At 39.6% G+C, this 25,178-nt stretch overlaps 2 protein-coding genes across 4 annotated transcripts; one reads left to right on the forward strand and one right to left on the reverse strand.

Moving 5' to 3' along the window:
• Positions 1 to 235: 235 nt before the first annotated feature.
• Positions 236 to 8,976, reverse strand: LOC106067748 (tetraspanin-9-like). The gene is made up of 2 exons (XM_056018850.1): positions 8,846 to 8,976; positions 236 to 1,822 (listed from the first exon to the last, which is right to left on the reverse strand). Exons 1-2 carry the CDS (start codon positions 8,903 to 8,905, stop codon positions 1,022 to 1,024), a joined length of 861 nt encoding a protein of 286 aa, XP_055874825.1. The 5' UTR covers positions 8,906 to 8,976; the 3' UTR covers positions 236 to 1,021.
• LOC106067749 (uncharacterized) lies at positions 7,702 to 24,790 on the forward strand. Of its 3 annotated transcripts, XM_013227006.2 has the most exons (7): positions 7,702 to 7,835; positions 10,717 to 10,773; positions 11,567 to 11,669; positions 19,262 to 19,372; positions 20,749 to 20,938; positions 23,118 to 23,204; positions 24,414 to 24,789. In XM_013227006.2, exons 1-6 carry the CDS (start codon positions 7,831 to 7,833, stop codon positions 23,156 to 23,158), a joined length of 507 nt encoding a protein of 168 aa, XP_013082460.2. In that variant the 5' UTR covers positions 7,702 to 7,830; the 3' UTR covers positions 23,159 to 23,204; positions 24,414 to 24,789. The 3 variants fall into 3 exon arrangements, 2 of the variants coding, with proteins under 2 accessions (XP_013082460.2, XP_055874826.1); XM_056018851.1 differs by lacking the exons at positions 7,702 to 7,835; positions 10,717 to 10,773 and adding an exon at positions 11,389 to 11,481 and having other exon boundaries at positions 24,414 to 24,790; XR_008776385.1 differs by lacking the exons at positions 7,702 to 7,835; positions 10,717 to 10,773; positions 11,567 to 11,669 and adding an exon at positions 17,475 to 17,758 and having other exon boundaries at positions 24,414 to 24,788.
• Positions 24,791 to 25,178: the final 388 nt, after the last annotated feature.

Below are 25,178 nucleotides of genomic sequence, written 5' to 3' on the forward strand. Positions count from 1 at the left end.
CCTATATTTTACCAAACTAAACTTAGGTACTCATTAGAGTTGGTCGTACTCAGGGGGTGCCCCAAAAATCCCGAAATTCGAAATCTCACTCTTCAGGGGAAGCCAAGCGCTTAGCCAATCAACCTCCATGCCCCGCCCCCCCCCCCCCCCCCCATTTTTGCCAAATTATTCGTCATATACTATTTCCAATTCAAGTATTTTGCAACCAATGCCTACTAAAATAAATATTTTAAAATCTCATTTTATAAATTTAATAAATAATAAACATTGTAATAATTTTAAAACAGAAAAACATTTATATGTAATCAAAGAATAATAAAAATGCATTCAATGTTATACTTTTAACACTAAATGATGTACCTACAGCTACATTACTAATTAGATCTAAATGGACATTTCAGTGCTAAGTTTGTATCGATTACGGACCCTAAAAGACTTCACAGCAAATGAAAAATTTCGAATCACAATCACAATGGCTATAGGGCTCCACGCTATATTTCTGACTATTGTCAAACAAGCGAAGATTTCAAGTATGGCGGTGTCACGAAGTCCTAAGGGCTCTCAAAGGTCCATTCTGAAGGGAAGACTACAGGGAAAATAAGACCAGGCAGTCAGGGAAAGTCAAAGTCTGCACTGGCATTTGATGGATATTCTAGCCTTGGCAAAGAGGAGAGGCATGAAGAGAGCTAGTCAACAGATCACATGTGGTGCTCCATCGGTCCTACAGACTTAGAGATAAAAGGAAGATGAAGGGGAGGTCACACACTCGAGCCCCTGTTATTATTTCTGAGTTATTTATGGCTGTAATATTGGACTATGGAATTAGTCTATAAATTATAAACATTTCTATTCATGGGTTAAGTCTTTGATTTTATCCATTTAAGTTATAAACTATTAATAAATATATATTTTTAATGCTTTAAAATGTCAAAATATATACTAACATTACTTAAAGTTAATGGATTTTTACTATATTTTTCATTGTTCATACATTCTTACTTTGGACTCCTGTAGATTCTGGCTAATTGTAACGGCTGTAGTCTCCTACTTTAGTGATGCCTTTACTTCTCCTGTTGCAGATCAACCAAGCGGCAAAGAAGATGCACAGGAACTCCAGCACGACGATGAAAAAGACAGTGAAGAGTATCAGCCCTGTGTCGGAAGTGACGTAATCCCAGATGTGCTCGTAGCAGCCTCTGTTGTAATACGTCTCTGTCTTATAATTAGCCGTGATGGCGCACGTCAGTGATTTTGCCGCAGTTTTGGTAATGCAGCACATGATAGGGGTTTCAATGTTGACCGCCTTGTACTGCTTTGACCATCCTGTGGCCACGGAGAAATCACTGTAGCCGTCCACTCCACAACATTTTTTATAGGTCATGATGGCGTTCCATCCCAGAGTCAGGCTGTCAGTTCCGGTGTCTCCGGTGTAGCCGGAGAGCGAGAGCTTGAGGAGATCCTTAACGGTGCTGTCAAACGGAGTTCTGTCGATGTAAGCGCAGATGATGATAACAATCTGCATGAAAAACAGACAGGAGGTCAGAACCAGGTAAACGATAATAAACTTATAGTACTGTCCACATGAGCCAATTATCCCGAGGATGCAGATGACTGAGATTAAAAGTCCAAAGAAGATCAGCACGGCGCCAAGGGGGATGGTGACAAAAATGACATCCAACAAGCTGGTGTCCAAAGTGGGTGAGAATCCAAAGCTTGAAGCAGCGTCGCCGACACTTTGTTTTAAGAAGCTTAACTCCCCTCCGTACACGGACCTTCCCAAAACCAGGACAACTCCACCAGCCATGCAGACCAATGCGATAACCTGTTTAGAAAAAAAGAAATCAAAACACCACAACAATTTAAAATGGTTTTAACATGAGTCTAAATATTAGGAAAAAAAATTGCTAAGCGTACTTTATTATAAATGTTTGTTGTTATCATAATGGTGTAGACCAGTGGTTCCCAAACTTTTTTGTCTCGTTGACCCCTTGTCATGTTTTCTGGTTTTCGGTAGACCCCCTACTTAACTTATATTGCATTTTTGCAGATTCATTACTTCATTTTTTAAACTAATTTCTAACTGTAAGTCGAAGAGTGAAAAAGTAATTTGAAGCTACATCTGAGAGATCTATTTTTTATTACTGATAAAATTAAAATTTGAACCAATTAAAATAACAATTAATATGTATTGCTGGAATAACCAAACACACTAGAAATTTTTTTTTTTTTTTTTGCATGTTTATCATCCGTTACTACGGATATTATGTGTCATATAGGAATTTGTTGTTCTATGAAGTAGCCCTTCAAACATTAAATATTAATTAATTAATTTGCCTGAAGCATAATTGTCAAAGTTTTCGCAAAGAGTTTATCGTGTATTTCTTGAACTTTTACGTCTAGCTTCAATATTGGGCCCGTGGAACTGCTTTTACTAACATGAGAAGGGTCAAAGACGAGTTACTTGCGCCTAAACCTGAGATGAACTCCTATTGAAAAATCAGAGCAGGAAGGACTAGTCCTCCCGTAGTGCTCTGGCAAGAAACTTAGCCGTCCGGCGTAGTGCCTCATAGCTACCATACAAGTCGAGTGACTGCACAGGCAAGTCCCCCCTTAGCTCGCGGAGCTGGGGACACTCGTACAAGACATGCGACACTGTTTCGACGCTCTCTCCACAGTGACGGCATCGGGAGTCAAAGTTAGTGCGGAACCGGGCAAAGTATGCCCCAATAGGACAGTGTTCCGTCCTGCACTGCGCAACTATTGACTGCTCTGACCTCCTCAGTCGCCACCATGGATCGTCGCGATCTGGGTGACGCATGCGCTGCCAGACACCACGTGCTCTGTCGGATTCCTCCCAGGACTTTAACCACTTCTCATGAATGAGTGCTCGGATTTGTGCCGTTGCTTGTAAGTACGTGCTTGGTGCTTCGAGGTGTGTGGCTGCCATTGCACCCTCCCTTGCGAGGGCGTCTGCCGTTTCATTGCCCTTCACGCCGCAATGTGAAGGCGCCCACTGCATATAAACGACAGCTCCAATAGCTCGGCGGATGTTGTCTGCGGCGCCGATTGCCTCTTCTATTACGGGCGACCCTCCCCCGCCGCCACCCATAACTAGGAGACTGGAGCGAGAGTCAGTGACCAACACCACCGTAGTAGCGCTAGTCTCGCGTTCGAGCATTCGGGCCCTAATGGCCTCGAACGCCCTAGTTATCCCTGTCAGTTCGGCATCCATGGAGCATGCAGCGTAGCCGCATGGACCAGAGAGCCTATCTGGTTCAGTCCGGTCGGGGTAGACAATAAGGGCCCCATACCCCGATCTATCGGGGTCCCTCATTACCGACCCATCGGTATAACAGAATATGGCATCTGATGGGTAGGACTTTATTGTAATGGATGCCAAATTTTGGAGAATGGCAGGTGTTAATCGCCTCTTGGTGGCTCCCTCTTGCCCTAACAGGGACAGGTTTATTTGTGGGGCCGGCAATCTCCTCCACGGAGGGCACGTACTGATTCTTCTAATAGGAATTCTATCAGTGGAGAGTCCAGCTGTATTTGACAAATTGGCCGCTATGTGTAGGAACGATCGCATTTTAATGCGGTTCCTCTCTCTCCACTGTCGCACTAAAATTGAGGTGGGTAGCCTAGAGTCGCCCCTTTTATAGCGCTCATAGGCCGTAAGTACTGCCCTCTCCCTCCTAAGATGTAAGGGTGCCACGTTTGTAAAAATTTCAGCAGCGTTTGTTGGGCTTGTCCTAAAGGTGCCGCAAATGAACCGTAGAGCCTGTGCTTGTACCCGGTCGAGTGATTCGAGGGCAGTTTTACTAGCATATACTTGAACTGTATAGCTGTATTCGATTTGTGATCTGACTGCCCCTAGATACAATGTGCGTAGCATGTCAGCTTTGGCACCCCACTTTGTGCTGGCCAGCTTTCTTAATAACGCTAACTTCTCCGAGGCTTTTCGTTCAACTTCCTGGACGTGCTGGAGCATTGACAGTTTTCTATCCAGGGTCACCCCTAGATATTTTGGCGTATTTTCACGCTGGAGTCGCAGCCCACCGAGTTGAAGCTCGAATGGAGCCTTAAGGATGTCGATTCCTAGGCTGAACAGGGACCAGGTCGTTTTGGCAACGTTTATCTGAATCTGCCATTTGTCGCAATACGAGGAGATGGTATGGAGGTCTGCTTGAAGTGCCGCCTGAATTTGGTCGGCTTTCTTCCCGGTTGACCAGAGGACAATATCGTCAGCATATAGCAGTTTTTTGGACCGTAGTGAGCTGGGCAAATCATTAAGAAAGGCTATGAAAAGTGTACAGGACAGGGCGGAGCCCTGAGGCAGGCCATTAAGTTGTTGTTTTGGCTTGCTAAGGGAGTGCTGGTATTTTGTACGTGTGCTCCTCCCTGACAGAAAGGATTGTATCCAATTGTATATTTTGCCCCGCACACCCATAGCTCTTAGCTTAAGATAGAGGCCTTGCTTCCACACACGATCGTAGGCCTGTTTTAGGTCTATGAACACCGCGTATGTGCTCTCGGACCTCTGGAACCCGTCGGCCACCTCCTGTGCGAATGTCGTGACCTGGTCGATCGGGCTCAAGCCTGCCCTAAAGCCGGCCTGTTCTGGCGCCAGGATACCGGCACTCTCAAAGCACCAAACTAGCCGCTCGTTAACCATTCGCTCAGCAACTTTGCCAAGGGTTGAGGTTAGTGAAATGGGTCTGTAGGACTCCACGTTAGTCGCGTCTTTTCCCTTCTTAAGGACTGGTACAATGACAGCACTCTTCCAGGCCCCGGGCAGTCTGGACTCTGCCCAGGTTCGATTCATAAACTCCAGGAGTTTATCTCTCGCAATGCCCCCAAGGTGTTTTACCATCTCGGGGGTAACCTTGTCTGGCCCCGGAGCTTTTCGGTTTTTGCACTTAGCTATCGCTCTGTCCAGCTCAGCACGACAGAAGGGCGCGTTGCACGTTGCTTGGCTTTCCGGCTCATCCGGCTCCCTCTCGAGCCTCTTACGTTCTTTGTTGAGGGCTTTGGACATGGCAGACTTCTTTTCGGGCTTGCTGATTTTAGCAAAATGTCGATTCAACAAGCCGGCCATTTTGGTTACCGTCGAGACCGGCCCTCCGGGTGACAATAGAGGGGCAGCCGTTCGCGCTGTGTCTTTGGCCTCTAGGTTTCGCAGAAGACGCCAGGCTTTCGAGGTATCCCGAAGATCCATCCCGGCGCAGGCAGCGTTCCAATGGTCCGACCGGACGCGTTGGGCCAGCTCACTCGTGGCTCTACAGAGCCGATTGTACTCCCGCCGGATTTCAGGGGTACCCTTCCGTTCAGCAAGCCTCCGGGCTCGCTTACGTCTCAGGACCAGCTTATTCAATTCCTGCGCCTAAACCAGTAAGCTTCGGGCAGGAGGGACTCATTAGCCTTCGCTTACACCCTACCTAGCCGAAGGAAAACAGAATTCAAACCTCTGCTGCTTTGCAGCTATACCCAAACATGGGAAACAAACGCTGTACAATCTAGATTTCTTTTTGTTAAAGATGTAGACACAATGAACTATTTAAAAAATATTGAAATTAAATACAATTTTACATTTGAATAGCGGGATAAATATTTATAACTAAGGTACACATCTTTTTAAGTGTTTGAAATTAATGGGTGTGAAAATTAAAGTCATGACTTGCTTAAATAAAATCCACTATCGTAGACCCCCATGGACATCTCATAGACCCCCAATTTACTTTTTCACTTTCATAGACCCCCTGGAAGTCTTCGTAGACCCCTGGGGGTCTATATAGACCACTTTGGGAATCACTGGTGTAGACACTGCAGACAAATAGAAAAGCAAAAATGAAACTTTTAACTAAGTTTTGTTTATTTGCAAACAATTTATTACATGAAATTTGCTCCTATCTTATATTTGAAACTATTGGCAATGTGATGAACTGTAGACAATCTGAATGTCTCACTTATTGTTTGGTATCAACCAGCCTGCAGGATTTCCGAAGCTTCAATGACTAAACATTCTTTCCCACAGACTTTAGACTCCACCGAAGTTCATGACAGGTCTGAACTTAAGATAGATAAGTCTATCATCTAAGGGTAGAGAACACACTGCCGCCCCCGACCCCAATTCTTTTTCTTACTTTTTTTCTCCTGAGGTCAGATCCAGAGGCTTTGTGAGAAAAACATCCGCCCGGTGCAAGGTACGTTATTGGCGTCACTACCCCATTTTCCATAAACATAACATAGAAATATAAGCTGCGTGTGGCGCCGTCCTTAGGCTGGCGCCAATGGCATCGTGCCCCCTCCCCTCCTCACTACGCCTCTGGTCAGACCTTTACCAAACGATAGACCTGGAGATTAAAGTTAGCAATGCTCGGGCAGAGCTAGGGTGAAAATCCCCCCGGGCCCCCACTTAAGTGGGACACCCAAATGAGTGTTTTTTTTTACATTAAATATTATATATTATGCAAAATGCAGCCCCCTCCCCCAAGAGATCAAAGCCCCCAGGCCCCCAAATGATGGCAAATTCCTAACTACGCCACTGTGATCGGGTATAGTCATTATACGAGGTCTCTATGTATAATAAGCAGCTTCCTTTCCTGATGTTCCCCTTACACTAATGATACAACAGGGTTATTAAAGAGAGCCAGGGTAAGTATACAAGGGTCTGTGGACTATTCTTCTTCTTCAAATAGGGAGCGGTGGCTGAGTGGTTAAGCGCTTGGCTTCCGAACCTGGGGTCCTGGATTCGAATCTATGTGCGAAATGGGGTTTTGAATTTCTGGATTTTGAGGACGCCACAGGGTCCACCCAACTTTAATATGTGCCTGACTTTAGTTGGGGAAAGTTGAGGCGGATAGTCGTAGTGCCGGCCACGTGACACCCTGCTCGTTAACCGTCGACCACAGAAACAAATGAACTTAAATTAACACCATCTGTCCCATAGATCGCAAAGTCTGAAAGGGAAACATTTTTTTTTTAAAGTTTTAATATTCTTTAAGATCATTTTGAAACCTTTTTAAAAACTCATTCCAAGAAAACTTTCCAAATCACTCAACACATAAAGATAAAAGCACATTATTCCTTCCGTAAGCTGGGACAAATGTGTACAAATGCTCCTTTTTCCCTAGTGCTATAAGAGCATGGAATGGGTTGCGTGAGCCAGCTAGGAACACCAATGGCTTGGCAGAATTTAGGTCATGGACTAGATGCATGACTTGATACATGACTAGATGCATGACGGGTAGGACGTAATCCTCTTCTTCTTTTTTGAAGTAACGTCTGTATGATATAACCATAGACATAAATAAATATAGACTGGCAGGTTAAAGAGTTTTATGAAACGAAAATTTGTGACTTGCAATTTTGTGTACTTTATTATACAGCATTTATGAGCAGTGTAAAAGTTAAGTATTCATATCTATACAAACCTATATATATTGTAAATAAGGAGGCAGTGTAGTTTTGTTTAATCTCTAAGAATGAAGATCATGCAATTTTTCATAATTCGGAAATCCGAATACAATAGATATACATGTTTTCAAGTTACATGAAGTTACTTCCTTCGGCTAGTCTATATTTGTGTATGTCTATGGTTATAAGATAGAAGATAAGATCATAGAACTATATATATAGGTCTATGGATAAGATAAATTCGGCATTGCCACTACAACTTTTAAACACAGTAATCTACTCTTTGTTTACATTTTCCAGTCTTAACATCCGGTTGACATTCTATCTTCTTGTTTTTTTGTTTGTTGTTTTAGCGACAAAATACAGAATCATAGTCACAGAAGGAACATCGCTAACGAGACTCGTGGCGGCGCTATGAGGTAAACAAACGCAAAATGTAAACATGTATTGAGATCTACCATCTAATAGGGGATTAATACAAAAAAAATAGACCCCCTAAACAATGTCAAGGAAGCCATACTGAGAGATCCCTGTGGCCAACTAAATAATGAACATAACTTTTATATAGAAGCGAAAGATCTAACTTTACAATGTTAAAAAGTGCGCAAATGATATTTCATATATTTTTACAAATGAATTGATAATAAATTTAATATTCTGTATACGTAATAAAAATAAGGCATGTCTTAAAGTCCGAGATTAATGAGGAATGTGGTATTTCCCGAGGCTACGCAGCCCCAGCTGTGACCTACACATTTTGCCACATCAAGGGGAAAGCATACCCGTTGTCCGCTGGTGGTCGATTAAGATTTACTTTTCGCCATCGTATATAATACAAACTAAAGATGTACAAACCAGTATATAATATAGATTTTGGTTAGTTAATTATAGCTGCTGATGAAAATGTCCATTACATAAATATAGATTACATCTCAATATAATTAAATTAAAACTATTTTAAAATCGAGTAGAATACTTTACTTATTTAAACCCTAAAGGCTTCTATCACAAGTTTATAAATTACTAATGTAGACAAATTTGGATGTAGGATTATAATTAATAACAAAACTCTCCTTACAGCCCTTTGCAGATGATGTCATATGTTTCCATGGGTCCTGTGGCCAGCACAATGACCGACCGCCTTTACTTTTCCCCAACTAATGAGTGGTTCCCATTATAGCTGGGTGGACTCCGAGACGCCCTTAAAGATCCCAAAATGAAATTAAAAATGTTAGTCTTCACCAGCATTTGTACCCTGGCACTCCTCAGTTCGGGAAGCCAAGCGGTTTACCACTCAGCTCATCCATAAAAGTAAAAAATAAGGTTTAATAATTTTGTGAAGTTCATATGTTCACTGTTCAAAATGTAATCGTAACAAATGTCTCTATTCCTTCTTCCTACCCCTGAACACATTTTATTTTCCTCTTACCAACAAAAGAATGCTGCAGACTAAAAGTCCAATCTTAGCTCCTCGTACTCTGGCACACATTCTAGTGTCTTACGTTCCACTGGTAACAAAAACACCAACTCGGGATGTTTCTGAGATGGAAATAACCTTAAAAAAAAAGGAAGACATTACTTTTAAGGAACATAACCCATGTTTATAGTTAGCATTTCTAAGGGCTGAAGTATTATGAAGGTTATCTATCCTTAGTCTGATGGACCGTTGGGGCACCATGCAAGATTTGTCGACCGTCTTTCTCCATTCCTCTCTGTATTTTTCTTTAGATAGAACCTCCTTTAATGGCAGGCCCGTCCATTCTTTTATGTTGTCCTTCCCCATATCGTTTTCTCTGTCTGCCTCTTCTTTTTTCTGGTACTGTTCCCTGAAAGAAGGTCTTTGCAAGCCCCGAAGTCCTTGTCATATAGCCGTAGATTTTTAGCTGGCTTTAGATAGAGCCTCCTTTAATGGCAGGCCCATCCATTCTTTTAATGTTGCCCCCCCCCCCCATCGCTTTCTCTGTCTGCCTCTTCTTTTTTCTGGTACTGTTCCCTGAAGGAAGGTCTCTGCTAGCCCCGAAGACCTTGTAATATAGCCGTAGATTTTTAGCTTGCGTTCTTTTACGATAGTTAGCAGGTCATCATGGGGTCCAATCGCTGCAGTAACCCTCTTGGTTTGTGATGCGGTCTTTAAATGTCATAGCTGGGATCTTTCTGTACCATGTCAATTCCATTGCAACAATTGGTCATGACTAAGACTGATTGATACATGTCTCGATATATACATTTTACATCAGCATTCTGTGGGCTACAATTATTTAAATGAACAATATGTTTGACATACACAATTTTACATACGAAGTATATTATATGCAATATGAAATAAGACTTGGATGACATACAAATAGATGTCAAAACTAAGATTTTGGCTACGATCGTAGCATTCTGAGTGCGAAATTTCATTTTTAAATATTCAAGAGGTATTTTTTTTAGCTTCAAACCCTGCTGGAGTGGGGTTTAAACTCAAAACCTCCCCCTTTGGCTACACTCATAGTGTGTAATTTGCTTTTTTATATTGAAGTGGTGGTTTTTAGCTCTAAACCCCGTGGAGGGGGGTTTTAAACACAAAACCCCTCTTGGCTACGCTCATATATACATTTCGCATCAACATTAAGGCCATGCGAACGAATGTCCAGCAAATGTTGTATCGGGAACGAACTAAATTGCTTTAATATTGATGCGAAATGAAAAACAAATGACTGGGAAAAGAAGTAAAAGTTATGTTTTCAAAGGTAGCCAAATCTAACTACAATTACTATTGGCTGCTGGACATCACAATAAGTCATTATTTTTATTTCATCTTTTTTTTTTCACAAAGTTTAAATTAAATTTCTCCCATTGGTATACAAAATTAGGTCGCGGCTTAATATTTATAAAGTAAAAATAGATATCTTTAATTAGCACAGTGGTTAGTGTGTTGGCTTGCGAATGCTTGAAAATTGGAATTCGAATTCAAGTATTACAATTTTCTTTTATAAAATGCATTCAAAAAGCTTAACTTCAACCGGATACCCCCTTCTTTATTCCCCATCCATTTCCAAAATATTGATAGGGTCATAGCGCATTGAGAAAGCTAAAAGTATGAATTAGCTATAAAGAACAAGTTATACAAAAAATTTCTAATCCCACAGATTTATTATTGCTTGTCTAAATCTATTTCAAATTTAATTACATGAATAATCTAAACTAATTGATACAATCACACTTTATGTAATATATACAACTTAGCTTTGCTTTGTTTTTTAAATATTTTTTATATTTTGCTTCTTCCATGTTACCGATGTTTATTGAAAATGGAAGATTATTACATCCCAACCTGAACCCCCAGCAGGACGGCTGGAGTTGGTTGTGGGAAAGGTTCGTATCCGAGACTAGAGCCTATATTAACTCTTTCTCTCCGATTAGACGATACCATCGTTGAATGACCCCATTAAATTAATTTTTGTTTTTTTAAACAAAGTTCTAGAAGTTGAATCGCAACAGGGAAGTGAGCTACAAATGAACAAAATGAATAATTCCGTCGGAACATGGAAAGAAATTACGTAGAGAAAGAGTTAATGATTTAGTACTTACAAATTTTGTTTGTATTATAACAATCTTAACTACTTCAAGAAGATACTTTTAAAAGTAGATAGTTTATTCGAATTGAGCTAGAAAGATTACTATACATTGTATGTGTACTCACTTAAAGGTCCTTATTGAGCTGATATGTTACTTCGCATTTAAGATAAAAAAAAACTGATGCCAACTGTAAGCTGTAAAGCACCATGACTTCAAAACAACACGAGTTCAGCCCTTGGGAAACATATAGAAAGCGTATGTCAACTGTTTGACATTAAATCAAGCTTCTAAACACGATCAAATGAATGGTCTTGCTGTAGACATACATAAAAGATTTCCACATTAAAAAAATCAATAACTTTTTTTTTTTCACCTATTAAAAAAAAAAAAAAGGTTAACGCTTCACCTTCTACCAAAGACGTCACTTTTCTATCTCAATCGATCCATGTTCAATAACTTCACTCAAATTTATTGCAATGGAATACTTTCACCGCCTTTGACAACGTTAGTAGTAGTAGTATCTTTTTTTAAAACGTTTCTCAAGTTGTTTTTTTCTGTGATAGTCAAATTTGTGTTGTACTTTTTCTAGTTCAGAGCTGGATTTCAGGCGTCCAGGCGGGGCTACTGCCTCAGTGACTCTACAAGATAGGGGCCTCTACAAGAGAGATACAAAAAATATCCGAATTTCGACGGTCAGAAACTTTATTTTTTTTTGTTGTTGAACATTTGTTTTTCTCATTTTTAAAAGCTTATATCAACTCACTCTGTCTGTCTGTCTGGTAAACATTTTGAACACGTTTATTCTTCCTTTTCCCATTCTCGGATCAAGTGAAACCTTTTGCAAAAGTATTCACTGAACCTGACAAGATATTTATCAATAAAAAAAAAAAATCACCGATTAGTCAATTAATTTTTGGTGATTTTTTATTTGGTTTCATATCAAATTAAGGGCAATAAATGCTACTTAATGAGCGATATGGATGTATATATGGATTTAATCCCCTTATTATGTTTTGAAACCTTTTTTTTTCTCCCACTTCCCAGTCTCGGATCAAGTAGTTGAAATTTCGCACAATTATTCTTAATCGATGAAAATACACGGATCAATCTAAAAATTAACCAGTTAATTAATTAAATTAATTGTTTAGTGCTAATTCATTAATTTTGTTTTATATAACAGAAAAGTAGCTAAACCCTGTATTTTGATGATAAATGGCAGTAATTAGCGGTTCTTTCCATGAGATTAAAAAAAAAAAAAAAAAAAAAAAAAAAAAACTCCATTTTCTGTTGCTTGTTACTGACAATACCTGAAATCTTACGTTTGGCAACACTGTCGTGGTTTTAAGAGGTGTTCGCTTCTAGTTGGTTCGTAATATATAAATGCAACTCTGGATTTAAGGCAGTGCATCAACTTAGGGCCTCACCCTCCACAAACTCAAAAAATAAACATATTTTTAAAACTAAACTACGCATAGTAAGTATGAGTTTAAATTAACAAATACCCTTTAACTCTATTAAACCAAACTCTTTCCTCTACAATATTGCCTGCTTTTAGAAATAATAATAAGTGTTTTTTACTAAAGTTTTCGAAAACGTGTAGGGGCCTCCATTAAAATCCTGCACCAGGGCCTCCTCTTACTTAAATCCGGCCCTGTTACAGTTACAACTGTATATAGATTTATGTAGCTTTTTTAATATTAAATTTAAAGGTGCATATGCATGGGAAGCGTGGTCGAGAGGCTTGGCTTGGCTACCTAGAAAGGGGCTCGAGGTTCGACACCCGACTCGGGCAGAGTTGTGTTTACTGAGCGCCTAAAGGCAGCACGGAAAACCAACTCCTAAATACCCCCTCCCCCCCCCCCCCCCCCACCGGTCCACAAATGAGATTGGACCAAAAGCGCTCTGAGCATGCTATAAGCATGAAAGTAGCGCTATAGAAAAGCTTTAACAATAATATATGTCTGGAGAATAAATCCAGTTTGTGATTTTTTTTGAAAGTGTATTATGGATGCTTTTGTGGCCACACATCTCTAGAAGTAACTGAAGCTGTACGACTGTTGGTCATTGAGTACTAGATACGTTTGTAGAGAAGAAACGAATCAAAGGAACAAACATGCGGCCCATGCCACCAGCTTGACCTATACTTTTCTTGACATGGTCCTACTAAAGAAGATTTTTGCAAATTACTTGATTTTTTCGTGCCTCTCACACCTCTGACAACAGACATGTGATGTGGGATCGAGCTGTCGGTCTCCTTTACCCACAGGTTGTGACGTGGCTGGTCAGTGTTGATCCAGTCCCCTTTAAGCATGTCTTTACTGGACTTGGACTTGGAGGCAATCTTTTTTATTGCAAAGCTTATATCAACTCAGTCTTACTGTCTGGTACAAAGCTTATATCAACTCACTCTGTCTGTCTGGTACAAAGCTTATATCAACTCACTCTGTCTGTCTGGTACAAAGCGTATATCAACTCACTCTTTCTGTCTGGTACAAAGCTTATATCAACTCACTCTGTCTGTCTGGTACAAAGCTTATATCAACTCACTCTGTCTGTCTGGTACAAAGCTTATATCAACTCACTCTGTCTGTCTGGTACAAAGAGTATATCAACTCACTCTTTCTGTCTGGTACAAAGCTTATATCAACTCACTCTGTCTGTCTGGTACAAAGCTTATATCAACTCACTCTGTCTGTCTGGTACAAAGCTTATATCAACTCACTCTGTCTGGTACAAAGCTTATATCAACTCACTCTGTCTGTCTGGTACAAAGCGTATATCAACTCACTCTTTCTGTCTGGTACAAAGCTTATATCAACTCACTCTGTCTGTCTGGTACAAAGCTTATATCAACTCACTCTGTCTGTCTGGTACAAAGCTTATATCAACTCACTCTGTCTGTCTGGTACAAAGCGTATATCAACTCACTCTTTCTGTCTGGTACAAAGCTTATATCAACTCACTCTGTCTGTCTGGTACAAAGCTTATATCAACTCACTCTGTCTGTCTGGTACAAAGCGTATATCAACTCACTCTTTCTGTCTGGTACAAAGCTTATATCAACTCACTCTTTCTGTCTGGTACAAAGCTTATATCAACTCACTCTGTCTGTCTGGTACAAAGCTTATATCAACTCACTCTGTCTGTCTGGTACAAAGCTTATATCAACTCACTCTGTCTGTCTGGTACAAGGCTTATATCAACTCTGTCTGTCTGGTACAAGGCTTATATCAACTCACTCTGTCTGTCTGGTACAAAGCTTATATCATCTCACTCTGTCTGACTGGTACAAAGCTTATATCAACTCACTCTTTCTGTCTGGTACAAAGCTTATATCAACTCACTCTGTCTGTCTGGTACAAAGCTTATATCAACTCACTCTGTCTGTCTGGTACAAAGCGTATATCAACTCACTCTTTCTGTCTGGTACAAAGCTTATATCAACTCACTCTGTCTGTCTGGTACAAAGCTTATATCAACTCACTCTGTCTGTCTGGTACAAAGCGTATATCAACTCACTCTTTCTGTCTGGTACAAAGCTTATATCAACTCACTCTGTCTGTCTGGTACAAAGCTTATATCAACTCACTCTGTCTGTCTGGTACAAAGCTTATATCAACTCTCTCTGTCTGTCTGTTGCAAAGCTTATATCAACTCACTCTGTCTGTCTGGTACAAGGCTTATATCGACTCACTCTGTCTGTCTGGTACAAGGTTTATATTAACTCACTCTGTCTGTCTGGTACAAAGCTTATATCAACTCACTCTGTCTGTCTGGTACAAGGCTTATATCAACTCACTCTGTCTGTCTGGTACAAGGCTTATATCAACTCACTCTGTCTGTCTGGTACAAAGCTTATATCATCTCACTCTGTCTGTCTGGTACAAAGCTTATATCAACTCACTCTGTCTGTCTGGTACAAAGTTTATATCAACTCACTCTGTCTGTCTGGTACAAAGCTGATATCAACTCACTCTGTCTGTCTGGTACAAGGCTTATATCAACTCACTCTGTCTGTCTGGTACAAGGCTTATATCAACTCCCTCTGTCTGTCTGGTACAAAGCTTATATCAACTCACTCTGTCTGTCTGGTACAAAGCTTATATCAACTCACTCTGTCTGTCTGGTACAAGGCTTATATCAACTCCCTCTGTCTGTCTGGTACAAGGCTTATATCAACTCACTCTGTCTGTCTGGTACAAGGTCTATATTAACTCACTCTGTCTGTCTGGTACAAAGCTTATATCAACTCACTCTGTCTGTCTGGTACAAGGCTTATATCAACTCACTCTGTCTGTCTGGTACAAGGCTTATATCAACTCACTCTGTCTGTCTGGTACAAAGCTTATATCAACTCACTCTGTCTGTCTGGTACAAAGCTTATATCAACTCACTCTGTCTGTCTGGTACAAAGCGTATATCAACTCACTCTTTCTGTCTGGTACAAAGCTTATATCAACTCACTCTGTCTGTCTGGTACAAAGCTTATATCAACTCACTCTGTCTGTCTGGTACAAAGCTTATATCAACTCACTCTGTCTGTCTGTTGCAAAGCTTATATCAACTCACTCTGTCTGTCTGGTACAAGGCTTATATCGACTCACTCTGTCTGTCTGGTACAAGGTTTATATTAACTCACTCTGTCTGTCTGGTACAAAGCTTATATCAACTCACTCTGTCTGTCTGGTACAAGGCTTATATCAACTCACTCTGTCTGTCTGGTACAAGGTTTATATTAACTCACTCTGTCTGTCTGGTACAAAGCTTATATCAACTCACTCTGTCTGTCTGGTACAAGGCTTATATCAACTCACTCTGTCTGTCTGGTACAAGGCTTATATCAACTCACTCTGTCTGTCTGGTACAAAGCTTATATCATCTCACTCTGTCTGTCTGGTACAAAGCTTATATCAACTCACTCTGTCTGTCTGGTACAAAGTTTATATCAACTCACTCTGTCTGTCTGGTACAAAGCTGATATCAACTCACTCTGTCTGTCTGGTACAAGGCTTATATCAACTCACTCTGTCTGTCTGGTACAAGGCTTATATCAACTCCCTCTGTCTGTCTGGTACAAAGCTTATATCAACTCACTCTGTCTGTCTGGTACAAAGCTTATATCAACTCACTCTGTCTGTCTGGTACAAGGCTTATATCAACTCCCTCTGTCTGTCTGGTACAAGGCTTATATCAACTCACTCTGTCTGTCTGGTACAAGGTCTATATTAACTCACTCTGTCTGTCTGGTACAAAGCTTATATCAACTCACTCTGTCTGTCTGGTACAAGGCTTATATCAACTCACTCTGTCTGTCTGGTACAAGGCTTATATCAACTCACTCTGTCTGTCTGGTACAAAGCTTATATCAACTCACTCTGTCTGTCTGGTACAAAGCTTATATCAACTCACTCTGTCTGTCTGGTACAAAGCGTATATCAACTCACTCTTTCTGTCTGGTACAAAGCTTATATCAACTCACTCTGTCTGTCTGGTACAAAGCTTATATCAACTCACTCTGTCTGTCTGGTACAAAGCTGATATCAACTCACTCTGTCTGTCTGGTACAAGGCTTATATCAACTCACTCTGTCTGTCTGGTACAAGGCTTATATCAACTCCCTCTGTCTGTCTGGTACAAATCTTATATCAACTCACTCTGTCTGTCTGGTACAAAGCTTATATCAACTCACTTTGTCTGTCTGGTACAAGGCTTATATCAACTCCCTCTGTCTGTCTGGTACAAGGCTTATATCAACTCACTCTGTCTGTCTGGTACAAGGTTTATATTAACTCACTCTGTCTGTCTGGTACAAAGCTTATATCAACTCACTCTGTCTGTCTGGTACAAGGCTTATATCAACTCACTCTGTCTGTCTGGTACAAGGCTTATATCAACTCACTCTGTCTGTCTGGTACAAAGCTTATATCAACTCACTCTGTCTGTCTGGTACAAAGCTTATATCAACTCGCTCTGTCTGTCTGGTACAAAGCTTATATCAACTCACTCTGTCCGTCTAGTACTAAGCTTATATCAACTCGCTCTGTCTGGTACAAAATATGAAGGTGTTTTCTCTCTTATTTCCCGTTCTCGGATCAAGTTAAAACTTTGAACAATTTTTCTTTAAACCTGACACACATGAATCAATAAAAAAATAATTTAAATGTTGGTGATTAATTATCTTCTTTGTTTTCAAAATAAGGGAAATAAATGCCACTTAATGAGAGATGTGGCTATATATATATATTTATATATTTATTTTTGTATTTCTCTCTATAATATTTAACCGTTTAACAGTTCTACTACTTAGCCAATAATAACACAATATAATGGAACACATGAAGATATAGGTAGGTACAGTGTACCCCCTCCACCGCACACCTGGCAGTGTACCCCCTCCACCGCACACCTGGCAGTGTACCCCCTCCACCTCTCTCCGACTTGGCTATACCATTCATATAAGAGACCTAGGCCTACATATGATTTTGTGCCAGGTGTAACACGGCAGACGATCTTGACAAACCTGGGTGACTCTACCTGGTGATAAACACATTATGACACACACCAGTAGTGTTGTTTAGGCCTTACACACTATTGTATGAAAGTCTCTTAGAGTGTTGTTTGGGCCCCTAGACAATATCATATGAGGGCTTCTTTGCGTTACGACACAACTGCTTTCTATAATGTTTACTAATTCCTCGGATGCACTAAAGGTTTGCTTGTTTTAGCTTTCTAGATCTGCATTTGGATTTATGCATGTTACAAGAAAATACAATCTATTTAGGTATTTACAGTATTTTATGCTGTTTGAAGAATATAAACTAGTTTACACAATGCACTCTCTCTAAATATCACACGATTCTAGTAATATACATTTATGGTTATTCATATTTTAGTGACCATTTTGGTATCATAAAAATTTATAATAATTAAAATCATTACTAAAACATCGTATAGAGCCCACGACTGCATCTCCTTTTTATCAAATAACCATATACACATGAATTTGCAAGTGTGTAATCGTTACGTTAACTTCCATTAATATAATACACTTCATCGTAACGATTCCTTACGTACTGATTATTATGTCCCTTGACTTATACCGTAGGGGTGCTGCGGCAAGTCATGTAACCATGTTAATAGAAACCATAGAAATAAAACATGCGTGTATAAAACAATGGAAAGTGTGGTAAGTAATGATAGGTGCAAGTCTGGAGGCCTACTTCAATACACGTTCAACACGTGTGAATTTTATGACATGTGCAAGTCATTGATTTCGAAAAGTTGATACACTAGAGTCACTCTAGACTAATCAAGGAAGAAGGATGCTGACGGGCAGTGTGGTATACGCTTTCGAATGTCATTACGAGAATCCTGAGTTCCAACCTCCACTAAGATAAAAAAAAGTTCCCCTTTCAGATCTTGCGATCTATAAAGCAGACGATGTAAAGGTCATCTGTTTCTGTGAACTTGGTTTACGAGGGATTCATATGGGCAGCACATCGGCTCAACTTAAATATCGAATACAAACCTTGACCATGTGTGACCCTGCAGCATGTATGGGCTAAGATGTGGAACTCTTCATATCTGAAAAGTCTGAAAGATGCAGTTGAAGTAGCGAGATAATTTAGAAATTATGAAAGGTTTTTCTTAACATAAAATGGCTGCTTGGAGTCGGTAAGTAAAGTTCCCCAATTCAGACCTTGAGATCTATAGGGCAGATGATGTTTAGGTCATCTGTTTCTTTGGGCAACCGTTAGCGAGCAGGGTGTCATGTGGCCAGCACAACAACCAACTCCCTTTACTTTCCCCAACTTAAGTCAGGTTCTTATAGTTGGGTAGACTCAGCGGCGCCCTAATTATCCCGAAATTAAAATCCCAGTCTTCATCAGGATTCGATCTCGGGACCCCTTGGTTAGGAACCCAAGCGCTTTACCACTTGTCCACCGCGACTTCCTTGAAGAATAATGGTCTTCTCAGATTTAGTTGTCTCAGGGGCGCTCTAAAAATCCCGAAACCCAAGTCCCAGTCTTCATCAAGATTCGAACCCAGGATCCCCAGGTTCGGAAGCAAAGCGCTTATCCACTCAGCCTCCTGAAGTAAGTAGGATACCCCCTCCTTTGTTCCACCTGCTTGAGGTTTCTGAAAAGATCTGACAAAACTGCTATTAGTCGGAGTGCAATGCAACGAAACGAAAGATGAAGATAGAAGAACATTTTGGACTTTTGAGTTTTCAGGAGCTCTTTTGTTAATTTCTTTTTCTTGATTTATTTTTTTATATTTCCAGATGATATTTTATAAATGTGTCAACAGTTGGTGGGCAAGACTGTCGTGTGTTTCGGCCATTTTACTTTTCTATTTGCTCTGGACCATTATTCCCAGGAACCAAAGTTCAAAGGTATATTCGGTGTTGAGACTACCAAACTAATTCTTTCTTCAACCAATTTTATATAGCTTAGATCAACTCAATCTGTCTGGTACAATTCGTGTACGCATTATTTTTTCCCACACCGATTCTTGGATCAATTTAAAACTAAATACAATTATTTTTTGTACCAATCAAAAACACGAATAAAAAAAAAGTATCAAATAATAAATCAATTAGTGATAATTGGTAATTAATTATTTTGTTTGGCGTCGAAAAAGGGAAATAAATGATACTTATCGATAGATATGAACGTACATGTGAGATTATTTAAATTTTTACGTTTTGTCCAATTTTTGTCTCTTACTTCCCATTCTTGGATCACGTTAAATTTTAGACAATCATTCATAGTCGATGATTGTAAATGAATCAATTTAAAAAAAAAACACAACAATTTGGTGATCAACTAGTTGTAATTAATTAATTATGGGAAGCCTGTCGAGAGGCTAAGTACGCTTGAACTTGGCTTGGATAGGTTACATATGAAGGGGGCTTAACGCTAAACACCTGATTCGAGCAGAGCTGTGTTTACTGAGCACCCAATGGCAGCACGGAAAACCTTCTCCCAAATACCCCCCTATCCCCCTCTCCACTGGTCCACAAATGAGATTGGACCACAGCTCTCAGAGCATGCTATAAGCATGAAAGTAGCGCTATATATTTAAAAAAAAAACTGTAGTATTTTTGTTTTTATTGAAAAAAAGACCTTGTTCCTTGAGTATTGATATAAATGGCAGTTATGTTATGTTGTTTTTTTTCCTTACATAAACCTTTTTTTAATGAATAGTTTGTTTCTTTCTTTAATATGTTGCAATAGGAAAGTGAGAGTCTCTGATTGGGTCATTAGTATTATATTTTAATAAAAAAAAAGGAAGACATTTTTAGCATCTGTTCAGAGTTTAATTCGACACTTTTAACTCCCATGCCATCTAGAGTTCAATAGCTGTCACTGTTCATTCAAGCTTACTTAGCATTGATCGGACCCATGAGGCACTACCGATGTTTTACTTAACTCGACTGCTGGCATGTGTACTTCCTACTCTCCAAGCTTGTTAGGTTTCGTGCTACGACTTTATGTCACGTGACTAGTTCGCCTTCTAATGAATAATGGATCTCATTCACCAATAGTAAACAAACAACATTTAGTCATGTGATCTTATTGATAAAACAACAGAAAAAAGTGTCACGTGACAACCATCATAAATTAAACATTAGATCGTAAATTATATAGAAGATATAGAGCAACACGTGGCTAAATGTTGTTTGTTTACGATTGGTGAATGAGGTCCATTAATAATTCGTTTAAAAAAAAAAGAAAATGATTTCAAACTGACTCTTTTTGTTGACAGGTTATTCCAGGATGTCCAGATGTGGATGGCTTGTTCGTGGATGCCTGTGATCTCACCATTCTCAGAGAAGACTTTTTGAGAATGAACCTGAAACGTGGATGGGTGGAGTACCCTGGTGGATCAGTCTGCCACAGAGGCACTGATGGAATGTATGTCAAATGCCTCTATGGAAAATGGATAGAGTTCTTAGGTATAGTTGTGGTTATAATCCAGCTCCTAATTCTTTTATGAGATGCATTGTTGGGTTATAACTCCAGACCACCAAGAAATATCCAGCACTGACAAATACTATCTGGACTTATGTCTAAAAATGTAAGGCCACTTTGAACTCTAAATACAGATAGCCTAAAGACATCCAGTTAAAAAATTTATTTCAACTTACTCTGTCTGTCTGTCTGTCAGTCTGTCTGTCTAGTAAAAAGTTTATACACGTGATTTCTCCCACACACAATCTCGGATCAAGCTGAATTTTCGCACAACTTTTTATTTTATCTGACAACACAAGAATCACTAAAAAAAATAACCAGTTAGTTAATAAACTATTTGTAATAAAAAAAAATTTTTTGGTATCTCGAATAAGGGAAAAATTGTAATTGACTGAAATGGTGATATAAGATGAATTATACCACTTTAAAAGTCGTCGTCTGAGTCTTAGTGAACACAAACCTGAAAAATAGGTCGAGACAATAGAAAAAATATATATGTATACAATCTTCCATGTTTATAAGCACTCCACTAAGGGAGTGGATACCGTGTTGGCTTGAGAATCATGAGAAAGCTTGAGCCATAAGTTCGAATACATGTCCTTTTTTTTATTGATAGTCTAGGTCTATTACAAATTTAATTACATGACTGATCCTAACTAATTGATACAATTACACTTAATATAAGCTTTATAATTTCAAATATATATATATATTTAGTTTAACATTGTAGACGTAATACTTTTTTAAAGTTTTGAAATTCATCAATCAAGCTTGAACTCCTCTTTTGAAATAATTAAGCTTCAATTTTTTATTGGTAGATATGCAGCTAAGTTACAGCTTTCAATGCCAATGTATATATATATATAGTTCGTCCATCTTGGTTCGATGATGACCACTTTGTCATCCAGGGGGCTGAGGGCTTTGCACTGGGGTTTTGTGTCTCCTCATGTGGCTGGTGAGACCTATGTGAGCCCTTGAATTTTCGGCCGCACACTGGGCAGGTTATTTCAGCTGGAGCTAGTGTCGTTTGCCTTGCTTTTCTTTTCTGGCGTTTTTTCTTCTGCCAGCGTTGTTCTTTTTTCCTCAGCAACCTGTGCGACAGTTTTCACTGCGCGACGCCATGATGCTCTGTCATGTGCCTCTGTCTCCCAGGTGGCTGGGTCTATGCTGAACGCCTTCAGAGAAGCTTTGAGGGTGTCCCTGAAGCGCTTTCTTTTCCCTCCTTGCGAGCGCTTTCCTTCGTATAGTTGGCCATAATAGAGTCGTTTAGGGATGCGGTGGTCTTCCATTCTGCAGACGTGACCTGCCCATCGCAGCTGGGACTGCATCAGGATTGTGTGGATGCTTTGCAGACACGCTCTTCGAAGGACTTCTGTATCTGGTATTTTGTCTTGCCATTTGACATTTAGTATTTTTCTCAGACATGTCATGTGGAAGTGGTTCAGTTTCTTTGCATGTTTACTGTACACTGTCCATGTTTCTGAGGCATAGAGCAATGTAGGGAGGATGACGGCTCTATAGACCCCTAGCTTTGTGTTTGTGGTGATAACACGTCTGTTCAAGACATTTTTAGACAGTCTGCCATAGGATGCACTGGCCTTGGCGATACGCAGGTCGATTTCACTATCAATTTTTCCATTTCTGGAGAGTGTGCTGCCAAGATATGTGAATTTGTCCTCTGCGTTTATATCCTGTCCATTTATAGTGATGCTTGGATCCGAGTAGGCTTTCCAAGGAGCAGGTAGATATAAGACTTCAGTCTTGTTGTATTGATGGTAAGGCCAAAGTCTGAGCATGCTCTTGAGAAGCAGCTAAGTTACAGCTTTCAATGCCAATGTATGTAGTTATACAAGTGACATACCAAAATGTTTGAAAATTTTTAATAATATACAACTTTCTTCAAAAAAACAACAATATACAATTTCTTATGTCTTTCAGTCTCTGACCTGCCCTCTATTGCAACTTCCTCCACTCCCCCCTTTTCTTTATTCTGCTCTGGACTTACGCAAGGTTAATTCAAATGCTATTCAGCCAATACAAACTCGCATAAACACTCCATAACAACATGCTGATTTGCTAATTATATATATATATATATATATACATATAACATTTATTAACATTATATTATATTATATTATAACTTTGTGTTTTCTCTTGTAGTGAAAGTCTCCGAATCTAACCAATCAGGGCCAGGCGTATAATGAATAACCGTCAAGAAATAGGAACTGAGTGAAGACTAAATCAGCGGTAAGTGTTTTTTATCTCTTATAGAAAGGATACTCTTTGATTCTTTAGTCTAATTATTTTTTTATTTAAAGGGAGGTAAATAGTAAAGAAAAGTGTGAATGTCGCTTTGCATAGTTATTGTTCTTAGCTGTATATGTACATATACCGATTGAAACAAGTCCTGTTTCAGTGAAGACTGGGATTTTTAGCTTCGTGATTTTTAGGGCGCCCTGAGTCCACCCAACTCTAATGGATACTTGACGAGCAGGGTGTCATGTGGTCATCACAACGACCAACCGCCCTTACTTTCACCAACTAAATTTGAGGTACCCACTAGAGTTAGGTGTACATGGGGTCGCCCTAAAAAATTCAAAATCCCAGTCTTCACCGGGAGTCGAACCCAAGCTCTTAACCGCTCAGCCACTGTGCCCCCAGTTGCTACTAAAGACAGTGTAGAACTCTCGTTAACCTATCCAGTATTTATATGGCCTGCTAAGTCTTCGGTCTCGATCTGTAATTGTAATTTACTGATACAAGCCGGAAGTGGTAATGGATGTAAGCACTCCAATACCTATAAAATGCTTCCTATTGGCATGCGTCTCAAATAACCTCTGACAACCAGTCCAACTCCTGGACTTCACGTGTGGCTCAGATATTGAGTCCGGCGGAACTGTTCTCACTAACAGGAGAAGGGGCAAAGGCGAGTAACTGGCGCCTTAACCAGTAAGCTTCGGGCAGGAGGGGCTCGTTAGCCATGGCTGGCTACCCACCTAAGAGAAGGAAAACTCTGAATTCAAACCAAAGACTTCGGGAGTCAACCCTGAGGAAACATCAGGAGCTGGCGACCCTAAGGCAGTTTGCAGCACCCAGTGCTACACTCTGGCAGAACCTGCGACGCCGCTGACCCCAAACTGTATAGGCACTGCCGTTCCTTTGGATACATCAGCTGCGTGGAGAGGGGGGGAACTAATGTGTGGGCGACATCGTTCCGACCACAGCTAATGCCCAGTCATTCATCTCATTCCCATGAGATGATTCATAGTTGCTTCGCGACTAAAGGAGGCCATAGAATTTGTATATAAGTAAAATAAATGTGTTCCTGGCTATTACATAGAAACTTATTTCAATATAATATTATGTTCATTTTTTATATGGTATATAATTATGCCTATTGATTAATGAGATGGGTTTTACTATTACTTAAGAACATCCTTTGTTTCTTCTTCCCAGTCTTGCGATCCAGTGCAATATATAAAGCTCCATGATTTCAATAATGAAATATTTATATTTCGGCCACATTCTGACCAAAGTGTCAAGGGTGGACTTGCCAGCACCTTCTTGGTCCCTGAGTTGAAGAAGCTACTTACCATAGAAAATACGGTTATAATCTGTTAAGAATGATGGATGAAATAATATATATATTATAATTGCAATGTATAAAGTACTACTCTATTACATATATTGAAGTAATGGAAAGAATATTGATATAGACAGCACATTGTTTTACAATGACATTTTTATATATAAAAACTGTTCATAATCTTTTCCTCGGAAAGTCATTTTGTAGAACTCAACATTAAAACAAGTAACATAGAAAAAAAAGTTTTTGTTCAAATTATTCGTTTACTTTATGAAGAGAAATCCATTCTATAATTTCTCGTTTCTTTTATTGTTTTGTAATGCTTTAACTCTTTCTCTCCGTAATTATTTACCACATTCTGTTGGAATCAACGTTGGTATCGTCAGTTAGGAGAGAAAGAGTTAATACTGCAATGAGTGTTTCTAGTGGGCTTAGCACAATTATGTTCTTCTATTACAGTGTTCCCCCAAAATTTGGGCATATGCGTAACCCCCTTAATAATGATCGTAGCTCTGCCTCTGAGCCCCCCTCGCTTAAAAAAAAAATTTACGAGAAACAAACAATAAAATTATTCATTCAAAAATCTAAATAAATTTTCTTTTTATAAATAATATTTCTTGCATCAATGAGAAGGT

This window comes from Biomphalaria glabrata, chromosome 2, assembly GCF_947242115.1.
Source record: "Biomphalaria glabrata chromosome 2, xgBioGlab47.1, whole genome shotgun sequence".
In the NCBI taxonomy this organism is placed as follows: Eukaryota; Metazoa; Mollusca; class Gastropoda; family Planorbidae; genus Biomphalaria; species Biomphalaria glabrata.

Coding starts and splice junctions, on each gene's coding strand:
- LOC106067749 (XM_013227006.2), top strand. Junction 10,774..11,566: donor TGGAGTTGGTTGTGGGAAAG/GTTCGTATCCGA, acceptor TACTTTTTCTAG/TTCAGAGCTGGATTTCAGGC. Junction 11,670..19,261: donor AAAATATCCGAATTTCGACG/GTCAGAAACTTT, acceptor TTATATTTCCAG/ATGATATTTTATAAATGTGT.
- LOC106067748 (XM_056018850.1), bottom strand. CDS start 8,905: ATGTGTGCCAGAGTACGAGGAGCTAAGATTGGACTTTTAGTCTGCAGC. Junction 1,823..8,845: donor TCTGCAGCATTCTTTTGTTG/GTAAGAGGAAAA, acceptor TTTTCTAAACAG/GTTATCGCATTGGTCTGCAT.